General features: G+C 39.0%; 1 protein-coding gene across 5 annotated transcripts in view; it reads left to right on the top strand.

Annotated features, from left to right (window-relative positions):
• The window catches only part of SAMD8 (sterile alpha motif domain containing 8), a 114014-nt gene that overhangs the window by 77049 nt on the left and 18231 nt on the right, over positions 1 to 18734 (top strand). For all 5 annotated transcript variants that reach the window (XM_059053157.2, XM_059053158.2, XM_067025322.1 and 2 more), the window contains one exon: positions 10803 to 11395. In XM_059053157.2, coding sequence (XP_058909140.1) covers positions 10803 to 11395 — 593 coding nt within the window. The remainder of the gene's footprint in view (positions 1 to 10802; positions 11396 to 18734) is intronic.

Here is an 18734-nt window from a genome sequence, read left to right as displayed (position 1 = left end):
AATAGTAATAAAATTGTGAACAGTTGCTGACAGTGGGGAAATGGACAAATTATTGTACAGCCATACAGTGGAATGTCCTTTTCAAAGGATAGTTTGATAACATTAGACAGGACTCATGCAATAATGTTAAGTAAAAATGATACAGAATTACCAATGGTATGATTTCTCTATAGAAATTTTCTCTGTAGAAAATTCTGTGGATGAAAGATAAATTAAAAATTACAAGCATTAGTTCGCTGGGGGGTAATTTTGAAATTATATTTTAAATGTTCTCAACAAATATGTATTGCTTCTATATATTTTTCTGTCTTTTTATTGTAGAAGTGCATTACTGTAAAAGATCCAAACAATGCAGAAATTTGTAGACTACAAAATATAAAAGTCCTTCAGTCACCTACCTAGGCAAATGAAGTCCAGTTTATCAACTTGTTCTTTTATGGATTTTGCTTTTGTTGTCATATCTAAGAAATCTTTACCTAACCTAAGGTCAGAAAGATTTTCTCCTGTGTTTTCTTTTAGAAGTTTTCTAGTTTTAGATTTTACATTAGGTCTGTGATCCATTTCAAGTTAATTTTTTTATGTGGTGAGAGGTATGGATTAATGTTTTTTGCATATGGATATTCATTTGTTCTAATATGATTTGATGGAAAGACTATCCTTTCTCCACTGAATTGCCTTTGCATGTCTGTAGAAAATCAGATATCCATATGTATGTCGGTCTATTGCTGGATTCTCTATTCTGTTCCATTGATTTGTTTATGCCAGTACTACTTTGTCTTGATTAGGGTAGTATGATAGAATTCTAAAATGACCTCCAGTGACCTTTGTATAGTGGGCAGTACCTGGGAGTCTGATTATCACTCTGTGATTATATTATATGGCACAGTTGACTAAGAAAGGGAAATTATCTTAGTGGACCTGACCTAATCAGCCAGCAAAGGACTGGGCTTTTCCTGGAGAAAGAGATTCTAAGTACAAGAGGGATTCAACAAAGAAAAAGCTGCTGGTTTTCAGAATAGGAGGCCCTGAATGCCAGTGGCCACTAAATTTACGGTAATTTGTTACACAGCAGTAGAAAACAAACACTGTATATAAGTAAGTATTGTAATTAGCTATCTAATCTTATTCTTTTTCAAGGTTGTTTTGGTTATTCTGTGTCCTTTGCATTTCCATATCAACTACTGAAATAAGTTTATCAGTATCTATAAAAAAGTCTGTTGGGATTTTGATTGGGATTCCATGAAATACATAGATCAAATTTTGGAAGAATTGACGGATGTCAATGAAAAATTAACCAGTCGATCTAAGAAAGAAATGGAAAATTTTATCTGAGCCAAATTGAGCACTGTAACCCAAGAACAGCACATCAGAAAGCTCTCAGAGCTGTTCCACCAATAAGAAGTGTAGGCATAGTTATATGTTTTTTTGAGACAGAGGGCTGTACATTAAATGACGTTTTATTGACAGTTACACACTCCAGATCTAAAAGTCGTGTGGCCCCTTACAAGATCAAGAAGGAATGTTATATTTTTTATAAAAAATACATTTATTTATTTGTTTACTTTTGACTGGCGGGCTTTCTTTAGTTGTGGTGAGCGGGGCTAGTCTTCGTTGCAACGCGTGGGCTTCTCATTGCAGTGGCTTCTCTTGTTGCGGAGCATGGGCTCTAGGTGCACGGGCTTCAGTAGTTGTGGCACATGGGCTCAGTAATTGTGGCTCGTGGGCTCTAGAGCGCACGCTCAGTAGTTGTGGCGCACAGGCTTAGTTGCTCCGTGGCATGTGAGATCTTCCTGGACCAGGGCTCGAACCCGTGTCCCCTGCATTAGCAGGCAGATTCTTAACCACTGCACCACCAGGGAAGTCCTGGATATATTTTTGATAGGCTGATTGTTGGTTAAGAGAAAGAGACGTGACAAGGTTGATTTTCAGTTTACCAAGTTCAAAGGTGGATTCTTAACCACTGTGCCACCAGGGAAGTCCCAAGAAGGAATGTTATCTTTTAAGGAGTTGTCTTGCTGGTGCTAGGAAAATGTTGCTCTTTATGGCTGAGCAGGTATTTATGCCAACAGGGGAGGTTTGGTTGATGCGTAATACAGATACACAGTTCTCAGTAGTGGGGAGAGAGGAGGCCAAAGGGCAGAGAAAAAATTTTTATGTTTGAATTCTTCTTGTCTGGACATAAAATATGAATTTTATTTCACAGCATTTTTATTTTCTTAAAAATTTGAGTCTTGGGGCTTCCCTGGTGGCACAGTGGTTGGGAGTCCACCTGCCGATGCAGGGGACATGGGTTCGTGCCCCGGTCCGGGAGGATCCCGCATGCCGCGGAGCGGCTGGGCCCGTGGGCCATGGCCGCTGGGCCTGTGCGTCCGGAGCCTGTGCTCCGCAGCGGGAGAGGCCACAACAGTGAGAGGCCCGCGTACCACACACACACACACACACACACACACACACACACACACACACACACACAAATTTGAGTCTTTTGACCCACCCATGTCACTATTTATTTAGATCTTTAATTTCTCTTAGCAATGTTTTATAGTTTTTAGTGTACAGATCTTTCCCATGTTTGGTCAGATTTATCCTTGGGCATTTTATATTTTTTGGTGTTATTGTAAATGGTATTATTTTGTAAATTTCAATTTTTTGATTGTTTATTTCTAGTATATAGAAATACAATTGATTTTTGTATGTTGATATTAAGCAGTCTTGCTAAACTAAATTATTAGTTCTAGTAACTTGTGTTTGTGTGTATGTGTAGATTCCATTGAATTTTCCACATAGGTTATCACATTGTCTGCAAATACAGTTTTGTTCCTTCCTTTCCAATCGTATGCCCTTTATTTCTTCTTCTTACCTTATTCTACTGGCTAGATTGCTCAGTGTTTTACCAAAATGGTGAGAGTAGACAGTCTTGCCTTGTTCCTGATATTAAGGGGAAAGCCTTTAGCCTTTCATCATTAAGTATGATGTTAACCATAGGTTTTTTCAAAGATGTCCTTTATCAACTTGATGAAGTTTCTCTTTATTTCTCGTTTGCTGAGAGTTTTTCATCGGGATTGAATATTGAATTTTGCCAGATGCTTTTTTGTGTCTTTTGAGTTATTGTGTGATTTCCCTGTTTTAGCCTATGGTGAATTATTTGTATTTTCAAGTGTTAAACTAACTTTGCACTCCTGAGATAAACATCACTTGGTTATGTTGTATTATCCTTTTAAAATATTGTTGGATTTGATTTGCTAAGATATGTTTAAATTTTTGCTTTCATGTTCATAAGGGCTATCAGGCTCTAGTTTTATTTTCTTGTAATGTCTTTGTCTGGTTTTGGTATCAGGGTACTACTGGCCTCATGGAATGAATTCAGAAATATTCCCTCCTCTTCTGGAAGAGTTTTATTTTAGTAGTCCTTTTCTCCCAACTTTTATGCTATTGTTGACATATTTTACGTACATATTTACCCATATATCTACCATTTTTGGTATTCATATTTTCAAATGATGGCATTTTTGTTCTGCCTGAAGGACTTCCTTTTCATATTTCTGGTAGCTCAAGTCTGCTCGAGATGAAATTATTCAGCTCTTGTGTGTCTGAAAAAGTATTTGTTTTACCTTTGTTTTTGATCGACATTTTACCGGTCATAGAATTATAGGTTGATCATTTTTTTTCTTTCAGTGTTTTAAAGACATTGTTTCACTGTCTTCTAGCTTGCAATGTTTCCAGTGAGGAATCTGCTATCATTCTTATCTTTGTTCCTATGTGTATAATGTGTGTATCCTCTCTTTTTACTTTTAAGATTTTCTCATTGTCATTGATTTTGAGTAATTTGATTATGATATGGTGTGGTATAGTTGTTTTTGTTTGTTTGTTTTTTATTTATTTTTGGCTGCGTTGGGGCTTTGTTGCTGTGCGCGGGCCCTCTCTAGCTGTGGGAGCGGGGGCTACTCTTTGTTGTGGTCCACGTGCTTTTCACTGCGGTGGCTTCTCTTGTTGCAGAGCATGGGCTCTAGGCGTGTGGGCTTCAGCAGTCATGGCTTGTGGACTCAGTAGTTGTGGCTTGTGGGCTATAGAGCGCAGGCTCAGTAGTTGTGGCGCACGGGCCCGGTTGCTCCGCGGCATGTGGGATCTTCCCGGACCAGGGCTCGAACCCGTGTCCCCTGCATTGGCAAGTGGATTCTTAACCACTGCGCCGCCAGGGAAGCCCTGGTGTGGTATAGTTTTTTGTGTGGTTCTACTGTTTGGAGTTTATTGAGCTTTTTGATTTGTGTTTATAGTTTTCACCGAATTTTGAAAAATGTTAGCCATTGTTACTTAAGATATTTTTTTCTGTCCTCTCCTCTCTCTTTTGTTGTTTGGGGACTACAATTATGCATCTGTTAAGTTGTTTGAAGTTGACCCACCTCTCACTGATATTCTTTTCTTTCTTTTTTTTTTTTTTTTTTTTTTTTGCGGTACGCGGGCCTCTCACTGTTGTGGCCTCTCCCGTTGCGGAGCACAGGCTCTGGACGCTCAGGCTCACTGGCCATGGCTCACGGGCCTAGCCACTCCACAGCATGTGGGATCTTCCCGGACCAGGGCACGTGTCCCCTGCATTGGCAGGTGGACTCTCAACCACTGCGCCACCAGGGAAGCCCTCATTTTTTTTTTTTTTTAATCATGGTAAAATATACATAACAAACTTATATTTTAACCATTTTTAAGTGCACAGTTTAGTGGCATTAAGTACATTTACATTGTTGTGCAACCATCACCACCATCCATTTCCAGAACTGTTTCATTATCCCATATGGAAACTTTGTACCCATTAAACAATAATGGGTATTTGTCTCCTACTGCACAGTCCCTGGAAACCAACATCTACTTTCTGTCTCTGTGAATTTGACTACCTCATCCAAGTGAATCATACAATATTTGTCCTTTTGTGTCTGGCTTATTTCACTTAGCACAATGTCTTCAAGATTCCTTTTAAAGACTGAATAATATTCTCTTCATTTTTAAAAATTCTGTTTTTCCTGTGTTTCATTTTGAATAATTCCTATTGTTATGTCTTCAAGTTTACTATTCTTCTGCAATATCTGATCAGCTGTTAATCCCATCCAGTGTGGTTTTTATTACATATCTTGTAATTTCATCTCTAGAAGTTTGAGTTGGATCTTTTTTATGTGTCTATATCGCTATTTAACTTTTTGAACATATGTAATACAGTTATTATAACTATGTTAATTTCCTTGTCTGATAATTTTATTATCTGTGTCAGTTCTGGGTCAATTTCAATTGATTTTCTCCTCATTATAAATGAATTTTTCTACTTCTTTGCATGCCTGGTAATCTTTGGTTGGTTTCCAGACATTGTGATTTTACCTGTTGGGTGCTGAATACTTTCTTATTGCTATTAATATTCTTCCGCTTTGTTGTGGAATGTAGTTAAATTACTTGAAAACAGTTTGATTCTTTTGGTTCTGCTTTTAAGATTTGTTTGGCTGGACAAGAGACATGTTTAGGTTTAGGGCAGGATTTCTCAATATTAGAACTATAACACTTTGGGTCAGATAATTCTTTGTTGTGAGGGGCTGTCCTGTGCATTGTAGAGTGTTTTAACAGCATTCTTAGCCTCTAGTCTTTAGATGATCCCCTAGTTGTGACAACCAAAAATGTCTTCAGAAATTGCCAAATATTATGGGGGGGGGCAGATTGCCCTCAGTTGAGAACTACTGTTTTAGGGTTAATTTTGCCTTACTACTATGGAAAGATCTTATTGTGTACTCTACCCAGTGCCCCATGAATCATGAGATTTTTTGTTTTTTTCCAGTCTGGTTGTTTATAGTAGGCACTTTTAGTGGTCTTGTGTGAATACTGGGTGTTATTGCCTCTAATCTTTCTGGGTGGTTCTTTTTTGAGTCTTGTTTGGTTTCCTCACATATATGTACTGCTCAGCATTCCGCTGCCTATTCAAGGGAGATCCTTTGCAAATCTCTGGAGTTCCATCTTAGTCTGCTTGGGCTGTTATAACAAAAATACCATAGGCTGGGCGGCTTAAACAACAAATCTATTTCTCACAGTTTTGGAGGCTGAGGAGTCCAAGATCAAAGTGTCAGCAGATTTGGTGTCTGTGAGGACCTGCTTCCTAGTTCATAGATGGTCATCTTCTAGTTGTGTCTTTCCATGACAGAAGGGAAGAGAGAACTCTCTGGGGTGTCTCTCATAAAGGCATTAATTCCATTCACGAGGGTTCTGCCTTCATGAAATAATCACCTCCTAATACTATCCTATTGGGGGTTAGAATTTCAACATGAATTTGGGGGGAATATAAACATTTAGTCCATAACAAGTTCTCTGTCTGTGTATCTTTCTCCTCTCTAGTATTCTATCCCAGGTACTCTAGCCACCTTGATTTCCCTAGACTCTCAGTTCCATTGCAACTCACCAAGTCTGCTGGGCCTCACCCAGTTTATATCCTTTACCATTCATGGCTGGGGCAGTAGGGCTCACCTTGTTTCCTCCTCTCAAGGATCTCCTTTGTTGTCTGGTGCCCATTGTCTTGAAACTGGTTTTCTCCCCATATATTTTATCTATTTTTTGGCTCTTTCAGGTGGAAAAGTAAATCTGGTTTCTCTTATTGCATCTTGGCCAGAAGCAGAAGTCCCTTTAACTGATAGTTGATTCACATTAATTATTGGTTAAAGCTGAAAGTATTCTGAAACATTTACTTACCTAATTTCTTCATTATGTATATTTGTATGAAACTTATTATAGCTGTCATATTCTTCGTTAAAAGTCTCCTGTCCCCTGTAGTTCCTATGGTACAATGTAAATATTAAATTGCCTTGAAGCCTTTTATCATCTGTTAATATACCTCTTTAATGTAGGTTTTCATAGTGTTATCTAAATATGGGCCTCTAACTATATGTAGTAGCATGCAATTAACGGGTGTGCCCTGACCTGATGAAGCACAACAGTGCAATGTGTCATGCTTTTAGATATTAAATTGCCTTGAAGCCTTTTATCATCTGTTAATATACCTCTTTAATGCAGGTTTTCATAGTGTTATCTAAATATGGGCCTCTAACTATATGTAATAGCATGCAGTTAACGGGTGTGCCCTGACCTGATGAAGCACAACAGTGCAATGTGTCATGCTTTTAGGGCATTGCCACAGCAGGCTCAAAGACTTCCAGGAGGCTTTCTTGTATGATAACTCATATTTTCTAGCAGCTAAAACACCAGCATCAAAGCCTGTTTGTTAGCCACATTGAGGGTATAAAGAACAGATTGTTAGCCAGATTGAAGGTGCTATAAGACAGAAAAAAAAATAACGATGAAAGAGATCATTTTGAGCAGTGTGTGAGATGAAACTACTGAAGAATAAGGCTAAAAGGATGGGGGTGACTTGGATCCCGTTGGTGGTAAGCTGTTAGAAGAAGGAGAAAGGTAGCAGAATAGAAGTAAAATGACAGAAGGAATCTGGCCTTATTTTGTATGAGAAGAGCTTCTCATACTTATTACATCGTAATTGTTGCAGAGTTTGTAGCATGTGTTTGTTGGATATTCAGGGATGAAATAATTTATTCAGAGGATACCTTGGGGAAAAGATATGTATGTAGTGTGTAGGATGAAGCCATCTGGCTATCTATATGGACTAAAACATAGCAAAACCATTTAAAATGGAGCTATAGGGCTTCCCTGGTGGCGCAATGGTTGAGAATCCGCCTGCCGATGCAGGGGACACGGGTTCGTGCCCCGGTCCGGGAAGATCCCACATGCCGCGGAGCGGCTGGGCCCGTGAGCCATGGCCGCTGAGCCTGCGCGTCTGGAGCCTGTGCTCCGCAACGGGAGAGGCCACAACAGTGAGAGGCCCACATACCACAAAAAAAAATAAAAATAAAAAAAATAAAATGAAGCTATATATATGTAATACATGATATAAAATTATATATATCAATGTGTATAAATTCCATGAGTTGAAAGTGAATAAATCATAATTCCTTGGCCTTTGGGATGGCACTGATATACTGTAGGTAAAAAAAAAAGTTGAGTACGATTTTTGTAGCTCTGCAGTATATAAGAATTAGTCTTTTAAAACATGTCCTGGGCTTCCCTGGTGGTGCAGTGGTTGAGAGTCCGCCTGCTGATGCAGGGCACACGGGTTCGTGCCCCGGTCCGGGAAGATCCCACATGCCACGGAGTGGCTGGGCCCGTGAGCCCAGCCACGTGAGCCTGCGCGTCTGGAGCCTGTGCTGCGCAACGGGAGAGGCCACAACAGTGAGAGACCCGTGCAACGCAATAAAAAATAAAAATAAAAATAAAACATGTCCTTACAGGGCTTCCCTGGTGGCGCAGTGCTTGAGAGTCTGCCTGCCAATGCAGGGGACATGGATTTGAGCCCTGGTCTGGGAAGATCCCACATGCCGCGGAGAAACTAAGCGCATGCGCCACATGTACTGAGCGTGCGCGTCTGGAGCCTGTGCTCCACAAGAGAGGCCGCGATAGTGAGGGGCCTGCGTACCGCGATGAGGAGTGGCCCCCGCTTGTCACAACTAGAGAAAGCCCTCGCACAGAAACGAAGACCCAACACAGCCATAAATAAATAAATAAATTTTTAAAATTAAAAAAAAAAGCATGTCCTTACAGATGCATGTACTGTTAATTTTTTAAGACTGAAAAGCTATTGTGGATTAATACTATTAAAAGCTGTTTTGAAACACTGTGATTTAAGGTTTCCAAAAACTAGGATTGCTTTTTAGTAATTAAGAAACACATATTTTAGGGCTTCCCTGGTGGCGCAGTGGTTGAGAGTCCGCCTGCCGATGCAGGGGACACGGGTTTGTGCCCCGGTTCGGGAGGATTCAACATGCCGCGGAGCGGCTGGGCCCGTGAGCCATGGCCGCTGAGCCTGCGCGTCCAGAGCCTGTTGGCTGGACTGATGGTGTAAGAGGTACCTAGGTAGTTGAGTATCTGCCTTTTTCAGGTGATTATAAGTATTCATGGCAAGATTTTGAATGGATAGAAGAATGCAGAAGTAGCAGCTTTTTACTTTCCTTAGCATAAGGAAGCATAGAAAGTTTTTCATAGCCAAAAATGCATGTTGTAAGGGAATGATAAGCACTAAAATCAGGAATTACTCCATCTGAGAGGAGAGGAAGGTGTTGCTATCAGGGAAGGACATTCAGTTGTATTGATGTTTTGTTATGCTTTTAAAGCAAACTTTAAAAATCAAGTTCAACATATGTAAAGTGTAGGTCATGCTTATACAGATTGATGAATTTTCACCTGTGTAACTAATACCCAGATTGAGAAACAGAACATATGTATTGGAACTGTTTGGGTTTTTTTTCTTTTCTTTCAAGCTGAGTAGTAGGCACATGAGTGTTTGTTGTATCATTTTTCTCCTTCTTCTTCTTTTTTAGTGCTTTAAAATTTACCTACTGTGGGTTTTTAAAAAAATATAATATTTATTTATTTATTTTGGTTGCACCAGGTCTTAGTTGTGGCATGTGGGCTCCTTAGTTGTGGCATGTATGTGGGATCTAATTCTCTGACCAGGGATCAAATCCGGACCCCGTGCATTGGAAGTGCGGAGTCCTATCCACTGCGCTACCAGGGAAGTCCCCTTACTGTGTTTTTAAAAAATTATCTCAGAAGGAAATATGGTCTTTAGAGATCTGGAAAATGTCAGAAAGCCCACAGGCTTTAGTAGTTTAGTTGAGAAAGTACTTTAGGGAACTAAGTTTTTTCTCCATGTAGGCCTTTGTGTCCTGTATATCTGATAAAGTTTATAAACCTGATATAGGCCCAAGTTACTGAACATTTTAAAATGGAAAAAGAACGTAAACAGAACTGTGTGGGATCAAAGTAGTAAAAATTATTAGTACTTTTTGAAACAGTACATTATTGGCCTTTTATAATTGCAGTATAGGGAATTCCCCAGGGGTCCAATGCTTAGGACTCCATGCTTTCACTGCTGAGGTCCCGGGTTCAATCCCTGGTCAGGGAACTAAGATCCCGCAAACCATGTGCTGAGGCCAAAAATTAAAATTAAAAAAATAAAGGAAATACTATAATTGCAGTATAAAATATGGCCCCTCAAATTTATGGTACATTGAAATGTTTTATCACTAAATCTCAATGATAGTTTAAGAAGAAAATTCCTTTTCCAGTTCTGTAATAGAATATTCAAGGTATAGAAAGAAATGAGCTGTTAAGATATTTATAGATATTTATATCTAGTAAAGGCTTTATATCTGTTATAGAAATTATTTGTATAGTACATAGAAATATGCTTAATCTAAGGGGTTTCCTGGAATTAGTTATCTATCTGCCTTTGTGGGGTTATGTTCTTTTTTGGAGGTGGGGTGGGGGGGATACTTATTCCGTGAACATGAAGATTTCTGAAATTTGATTTATTTTTACATATAACAAATCTTTCTATATATCCCATTTTATGAAAAGTGTTGAGTTATTTTTCTCAATTGTTCTCACCAGTAGGCTTTTTCTAATTAAGTTATGGCTTGCTGTGGTGTGGAAAAGCCATTTGTAAAATATTACCAAAAAAACATTTTGTAAAAATGTTCGGTCATTAGCTTTCCTTCTGCTATTGGGGTTATATACATATAATTATTAGAATGTTAATCTGTTGAAAACTACTCATTAATGAATAATTTTTGTTTCTTTTGCTCTCGGCTGGAAGCCAATAGGGCAGTGTAGATGAATTACTGTTTCTGATGTGTTTACGTGTATTTTGTTTTCAAAGGAGTTGTTAGGACACCCTGAAATTTTTGCTTTATTTTCCTGTTTTCCCTTGACAGGCCGTGGAAGAGGAAATGGCTTTTCCTAATCAGCTCTGCATTCGCCGCTGGACTACCAAGCATGTAGCTGTTTGGCTGAAGGATGAAGGCTTTTTTGAGTATGTGGACATTTTATGCAATAAACACCGACTTGATGGAATCACATTGCTAACGTTGACTGAATATGATCTCCGGTCTCCTCCTCTGGAAATCAAAGTCTTAGGTGACATTAAAAGGTTAATGCTGTCAGTCCGAAAACTGCAGAAAATACATATTGATGTTTTAGAAGAGATGGGATACAACAGTGACAGTCCGTTGAGTTCCATGAGCCCTTTCATCAGTGCTCTTCAGAGTGCAGAGTGGCTCTGTAATGGGGAACCTTCACACGACTGTGATGGACCCATCACTGATTTGAATTCTGATCAATACCAGTATGTGAATGGTAAAAACAAACATTCTATTCGAAGATTGGACCCAGAGTATTGGAAGACCATATTGAGTTGTATATATGTTTTTATAGTGTTCGGATTTACATCTTTCATAATGGTTATAGTCCACGAGCGAGTGCCTGACATGCAGACCTATCCACCACTCCCGGATATATTCTTAGACAGGTAAGTTTTGTTTCTAGTTGCCAAGTTTGTAGAAGATAGCTGTACTAGCAGTGATAATGATATATTCATGATAATTACATTGTTTTATTATTGTTGTTTTGGTTGATATATACTTCCCATTTGCTTTATCTGGTCGTATATAAAGATATGCTTTAGAATTGCCTTTTTCCCTTAGAGTAAACTAGACTTAAGCCTAGATGAGTAGGAAGAACCACTGCTTAATTTATTTTTCTACAGCTATGTTATAGCTCCTTGGGGCTTCAGATTTGAAAAGGGTTTCCTGGAATGTTATATGTAATAAATGGAATTTGTTTACTTTAAAAAAAAAAAAAGATGAACAGGGTTTTGCTTCTTTTAAAAATATGGGGAGTTCTCATGTATCATCAAATAAATTAGAACTATCACAAATACAAACTGATTTGTGGATAGTATCCTGTTTTTATAAATACTGAATGCATAAAAAAGAATATAGTATATTATATGAAAAATAAGAATAGAACAAAACTCAAAGCTATTAGTTTTTATATTTGTAGTTTTAAAAAATCTTTTGAAAGTTTGTAGTGCTGTCTTGTTTTTATAAAATGTTGTGCCCTTCTGAAAGTGCCTTATAGTATATGGTTTTTTTTTTTTAAATGAAATGAATTAAAATGTCCACCTTAAGATGGCAGAATGACATATATATAACATTTTATTCTCTCAAGCCCTGACTAAAAGTATAGTAAAGAAGTTGTGTTTGTTGGTCTTAAGTTGTAAACTTACAAGGAAAGAGTAGATAAGAGAGGAGAAAACAGCCATACATTTTTGGGAGTTTGAAAGCAGATGGGTGAGGGACTTCCCTGGTGGTCCAGTGGTTAAGACTCCCCACTTCAATGCAGGGGGCCCGGGTTCTATCCCTGGTCAGGGAACTAGATCCCATATGCCACAAATAAAAGATCCCGCATGCTGCAACTAAGACCCCGTGCAACCAAATAAATAAATGAATATTAAAAAATAAAAAAGAAGAAAAGCAGATGGGTGGGTGGCAACTAGCAGAGCTAAAGTAACCTAATTCTAAAGCAGCAGTTGGGAAAACTGAGAACCAACCCAAACTATCTTGCAGATTTCTCAAAACTCTGGATACTGTGGGTGAAAGGGTGGTGCTAAAATAAGAAAGCTGTTTAAGAAGCTGTTAGATCCCTATATCTCCTTCCCTGTTCTATCATACACAATTTTTCCAACAGAAGACCCTAAGGAAGTAAGGAAGGCAGCATGTGGATATCTGATGAAAGAGTACTCTAGGCAGAGGAAACAGCAAGGTGCAGGAATCCTGAATTGGTAGTAGGTTTAGCATGTTTAAGGAACAGCAAGTGAAAGATGGAGAGAACAGTTGGAGATGAGATCTGAGAGGAGACAGGAGTCCAGATTTTGTAGGTACTTGTAGACAATTGTAAGGACTTTAGCTTTCATTCTAAGTGAAAAGGGAAGCCATTGGAAAGCATTTAGGAGAAGAGTAGAGCGATCTAACTTCCATTTTAAAAGGTCACTCTAGGGGCTTCCCTGGTGACGCAGTGGTTAAGAGTCCGCCTGCCGATGCAGGGGACACGGGTTTGTGCCCCGGTCCGGGAAGATCCCACATCCCGTGGAGCGGCTGGGCCCGTGAGCCATGGCCGCTGAGCCTGCGCGTCCGGAGCCTGTGCTCCGCAGTGGGAGAGGCCACAACAGTGAGAGGCCCGCGTACCAAAAAAATAAATAAATAAATAAAAGGTCACTCTAATTGTTGTTAATAGAATAGCCCGGGAGTGGGGATGGGAAAGTAGAGGTTAGTTAAATTATTGAATTCATCCAGACAAAGATGGGGTGGATTGGATGAGAAGAGTAGTGGTACATACATATACGTGTGTGTGTAGATATACATATATGTATGTATATATATGTGTGTGTGTGTGTGTATGTATATACATACAGGCAACAAGATTTGCTTATGGATTTGCATGTAAGGTGTAAGAGAAAGAGAGAATTCAAGAATTATTCCAGGATTTTTGACTGGAAGGATGGAGTTGCCCTTTATAGAGGTGGGAAGACTGTGGAAAGACCTGACTTGAAGAGAAAAGTAAGTTTGGTTTTAGACATGTCAAGTTTAAAGTATCTTTTACACCAAATCAGAGGTCAAGTAAGAGATGGAAAGATGAGTTAGTGTTCAGAGCGATCTAGGCTGAAATTTGGGAGTTACAAGTGTAGGTAAAGCCATGATATTAGATAATGTCTACTAGGAAGTGAGTTTAGAAGGGAAAAGAAGATTGAAGATTGAACCCAAGAACAGGTATAATGTTTAGAGGTCAGAAAAGTAAGGCAAAACTAGTAAAGAAGAAGACTGAAGAGGTCAGGGCAGAGAGAGTGAGAGAGTATTAATGGAAGCCAAGTTAAAAAAAAAAAGTATTTTAAGAAGACAGGAGGGGCTTCCCTGGTGGCGCAGTGGTTGAGAATCCGCCTGCCAATGCAGGAGACACGGGTTCGTGCCCTGGTCCGGGAAGATCCCACATGCCGCGGAGCAATTAAGCCCGTGAGCCATGGCCGCTGAGCCTGTGCGTCCGGAGCCTGTGCTCCGCAACGAGAGAGGCCACAACAGTGAGAGGCCCGCATACCGAAAAAAAAAAAAAAAAAAAAAAAAAAAAAAGAAGACAGGAATAATTATAATTAGCTGTGTCAAATGCTGCTGAGGGGTCAAGTAAGATGAGGATAATTGACCATTGACTTTGACAAGAGTTAATAAGGGCAAAAGCCTGATTATAATGGGTTCAAGAGAGAATGTGAGACTGGAATTTACCTAAAGGTATATCTCCACAAATATGAAACAGCATATGGACAGAGTTATTCATTGTGACATTAATTGTAATAATTATAAATATTGGAAATAATCTAAATGCTTATCCATGGAAAACTGGTTGAATGTACTGTGGTACACCTACACAATAGAGTACTATTTAGTCATAGAAAAGAATGAGGAAGATTTCTATGAACTGATGTGAAATGGTTTGTAGGAAAAACTCAGTAGCTGTGAAGCACCATGAGCATCCAGATCATGGTTTCTAAATACCAATCTCTACTAAAGGAACAGACCAGGGCTCCTTAGAGAAATGGCTAATTTTAAGTCTGGGGCATGGTAAGCATAAAATTAGCCTGAAATAGGTTTTGTGCCATAAAGCAAGGAAATGGAAACCTATCAAAAGAACATATGAGCTGGTCTTAAGGGGCTCCCATTGATCAAATTAGGACAATTGGAACATTAAAAAGCATAATGATGGTAATGGATTATAATATACTGAATAAGAAAAAGAATCTATGAACCCATAGTGATAAACAAAACAAACGAAAAATGGTTGACTGAGAGGGGAAGTTCTTCAAGGGAATTATAAGGGAAGTTGAAGAGCCATAACCAAGTGCAGTACATGAACTTTAACTGAATCCTCAATCAAGAAAAAAAATACTGCTATAAAGGACATTTTAGGGACAGTTAGGAAAATTTGAATATGGATGGCATATTAAATGATACAGTTTAACACTAAATCGGTGTTACAGTTTCCTGGGTGTAATAGCATATTGGGCTATGAAGAGGGTATCCTTGTTCTTTGGAGATACATGTTGAAGTATTTAGGGGAGAAGTGTCATAATGTCTGCAACTTATTTTGGGAAGGGTTTAGTCTCCTCCAAGAGTGTGTATGTGTATTTAGGTTTGTATAGAAAGAGGGAAATAAAGCAAATATGGGAAAATGTTGATTATTGTAAATAATTGATAGATTTAAGTGAAAAATATAAAGTGTTTATCTTTCAGCTTTTCTTTTGTTATGATCAGAATTTTTCAAAGTAAAAAAATTGGGTAAAGAAATGAGAGAGAGGAAGAGAATGGGAAGAGAGAAATTGGAAACAATCAAGTCTTACAAGCCCTTAAAAGTTTTTCTATAAGGGCAACAGAGAAATGAAGTTGAATTGGAGAAAGGAGGAGAGGATATGGAGTCACCAGGGTTTTGTTTTGGATGGGCTATATTATATAGCATGATTGTTGTACTGATGATAGGAATGACCCAATTTAGAGGGAAGGAGATACTGTTAGAGGAAAGAGAGGGTATAATTGATGGAATAATATCCTTGAGTAGATGAAAAGGGGTAGGATCTAGAGGGTGGGAGAGGCTGGTCTTAGGCACAGGGTCTATTAATTCATAACAGAGGGGAAGACAGAAAATAATGGAAACAGATATAAGGTTGCTAGATGTGATGGTAAAGCATGAGGAAGTCCTCTGCTGATTGTTTTTATTTCCTCTGAAAACAGAGATTTAGAAGAGAGAAGCTCAGAGGTTTGAGGAGAAAGGATGAAGTGTAAAATAGTCATCTATGAGAGTGAATAGACTTGTGTGATGTAGTAGCAGCACTAAAGACCTCCTTGAGGTTAATAGTCATGTTGATATTGTGTGTTTTTACCAGCCTCACTCAACTGCACAGATACAGGTATAGAATAGGTAGCTAATTGGATTTAAGTGGGCTTGAAGTTTTGCTATGCAATGCAATGAAGGAAAAAGAGGAAAGGAAGTGATTATAATGACTAACCATGGACATAGGTAGATAAGGAGGGACAGGAGGATATGAGGTAGATAAGGAGGGACAGGAGGATATGAGGTAGGTGAAGGACAGTGAAAGTGTTATAAGATCTATGGATTTGGGGTCTCAGAATTATTAAAGTTGGAGTACTAGAAGGAATAAGATGGGGGCTTTCCTGGTGGCGCAGTGGTTGAGAGTCCGCCTGCCGATGCAGGGGACACGGGTTCGTGCCCCGGTCCGGGAAGATCCCACATGCCGCAGAGCGGCTGGGCCCGTGAGCCATGGCCGCTGAGCCTGCGCGTCTGGGGCCTGTGCTCTGCAATGGGAGAGGCCACAACAGTGAGAGGCCCGCATACCACGAAAAAAAAAAATAGAAGGAATAAGATGGAAAGACAAGAGGTGTTGGTTAGTATAGAATTCTTGACGTTGAGATTATGAAGAATAATCTTGATAATGACAAGATCCAGTTTATAACCGTGGATGGTGGGTCGCTGAAGTAGAGTAAAAGACAAGGTCATAGGAGGAGAAGTAAAAAGAGTGAGAAGGATATATACCACAACAGGAGAAGTTTTGGAGAGTGACAGTAAACCAAAAACTAAAATCTCAAGAAATCAGAGAATGGATGCTGAGGTTCTGTAGATGACTATGAAAGGCATAATGGGAAAAAAGAGGGAAATGATTGATCGTGAGGATTTTATTTTAAAGTGTACAATTCAGTGGTTTTTAGTATATTTACAAAGTTGTGCAACCATCACCACTAATTCCAGAACGTTTTCAACACCCCAAATAGACTCATATCCATTATCAGTCACACCCCATTTCCCTGCTCCCTCCAGACCCTGGCAACCACAATCTACTTTCTGTTTCTATTTCTATGGATTTGTCTATTCTGGACATTTCATATAAATGGCCATTACAACATGAGGCCTTATTTTGTGTCTGGCTTCTTTCATTTAGCATAATGTTTTTAAGATTCATCCATATAAGTAGTATGTATCAATACTTCATTCCTTTTTATTACAGAATATTATTTCATTGTTTGGATATACTACATTTAGCTCATCCATTCATTAATTGATGAAGGTTTGAGTTGTGTCCACTTTTGGGCTACTATTAATAATGCTGCTATGAACATTCGTATACAAAGTTTTGTATAGACATATGTTTTCAATTTGTAATGGGGGTTTGAAACCAGATTTTGCCTAACAATCTACAGTGCCACCAGCTACAAAGCCCCATGCTCTTAAGTATCTAAACTTTATTCACAGGAGAATGGTAGCAGGTGCTGTCCTATATCCCCTCAGATCTCTTTTCCATTTTTTTGCACACTTATACTTCCAACATCCAACAATTGTATGTCTTTGTTGGAGAACTGCTCTTAGGCTGCTGGAATACACTTTGCCTGCTTAAAAAGAGAGCCAAACATACTTGGAAATTTACATCCCTTCATCAGCAGCCCTTAACCAATAACTGATGAGGTGGGGCATAAATATTTCCTTTCTCTTTTCCCTAATTAGGACAACTTTTAGGTTGGACCTACACTGTCTCCCAGATTCCTCACAGGATTGAGCCGAAGTTACCCTTGCCTGAGTTTACCACAGGGCTTTGCTTAACGTCTCACTCTTGCCTTGCTTCCTGATCTCATTTCCCCACTACCCTATATTTTCCCTTGGGAACATTCCTAATAACTTTCACAGTGATCTTTGTCTCAGAGTCTGCTTCTGAAGCTTACTTGACACAATTCCAAGAGCTTCAGCACATCATAAACAAAAAATTAGGAGATAGAGATGCTTCTAGAGGCAGGCCCACTTATATGTGAGGAAGGATAGCTAATAACCATAATAGAGAAAACAGAAGCACTATAAAAAGCACACATAAATAATGGAAAAACCACATTAATCTGGGGCTTCACTGCCTTTCATTTCTCAGTAGTCTCTGAGGTCATTACCATGTCCAGTTTAATAATCAGTGTTCACAGTGATGACTCTGAATTATGAAAGAAAATTAAGTTCTATCCAGAAAAAAAGGCATAACATATATAATGCATTTTAGAAAGCATTGCATTAGAATAAATATGAGATATTGAAAACACATTTGACAATTTCCTTACCACACTTCACTAAACAAGAAAAAGTGGGGATGGGGGCTCCCAATAATCCCATGAAGGTAGAAGCAGTGATAATAATGAAAATTTGGAAAGTAGAAAGCTAAGTGTCTGTTGTGAGGTTGGGCATTGGGGACTAGCGGTGCCCAAGAGGTGAGTTTATTTGTACTGCAGTACTCCAGAAAAACTCTCAAAACAGGAGGCATCAAACATCTCCCAAGACTGGGTATAGATAGGAGCTAAGTATGGGAGAACTGGTTGAAAATCAATTTAAGACCTGTTCTACCGCAACAGAAGACAGGTGTTTTGTTCACCAGAGTAGTTGATTGTGAGGGACTCTGGACTCGGGGACACCATGCCCAGATGAGAACAAAGGTGCCTGTTTTCATTGTATTTTCTGTGATTAACTGTAAATTAACTGATTTAATGTAATTAAATTGATTAACTGTAAATCTAGATCACAGAGACTTCCAGCTCCCTTCCTTAAGTAACCAGACTAACTTCCCAGCCCCAGACATACCCAGCCCCAGTCTTCCAAGAAGGAGAACAGATTCTTCTCCTTGGAAAACCTGCGCAAGAGAAAAGGACTATAGATACTGTGGTAGGAGAGATATCCCTATCTCATCAACTAGACCTCTGTTCTGTCACAGTGAAACCCATACATCA

The sequence above is a fragment of the Kogia breviceps genome, chromosome 2 (assembly GCF_026419965.1).
Source record: "Kogia breviceps isolate mKogBre1 chromosome 2, mKogBre1 haplotype 1, whole genome shotgun sequence".
NCBI lineage: Eukaryota > Metazoa > Chordata > Mammalia > Artiodactyla > Physeteridae > Kogia > Kogia breviceps.
The sequence above is the reverse complement of the archived record's forward strand: the minus strand, read 5'-3'. Positions and strand labels throughout refer to the sequence as shown.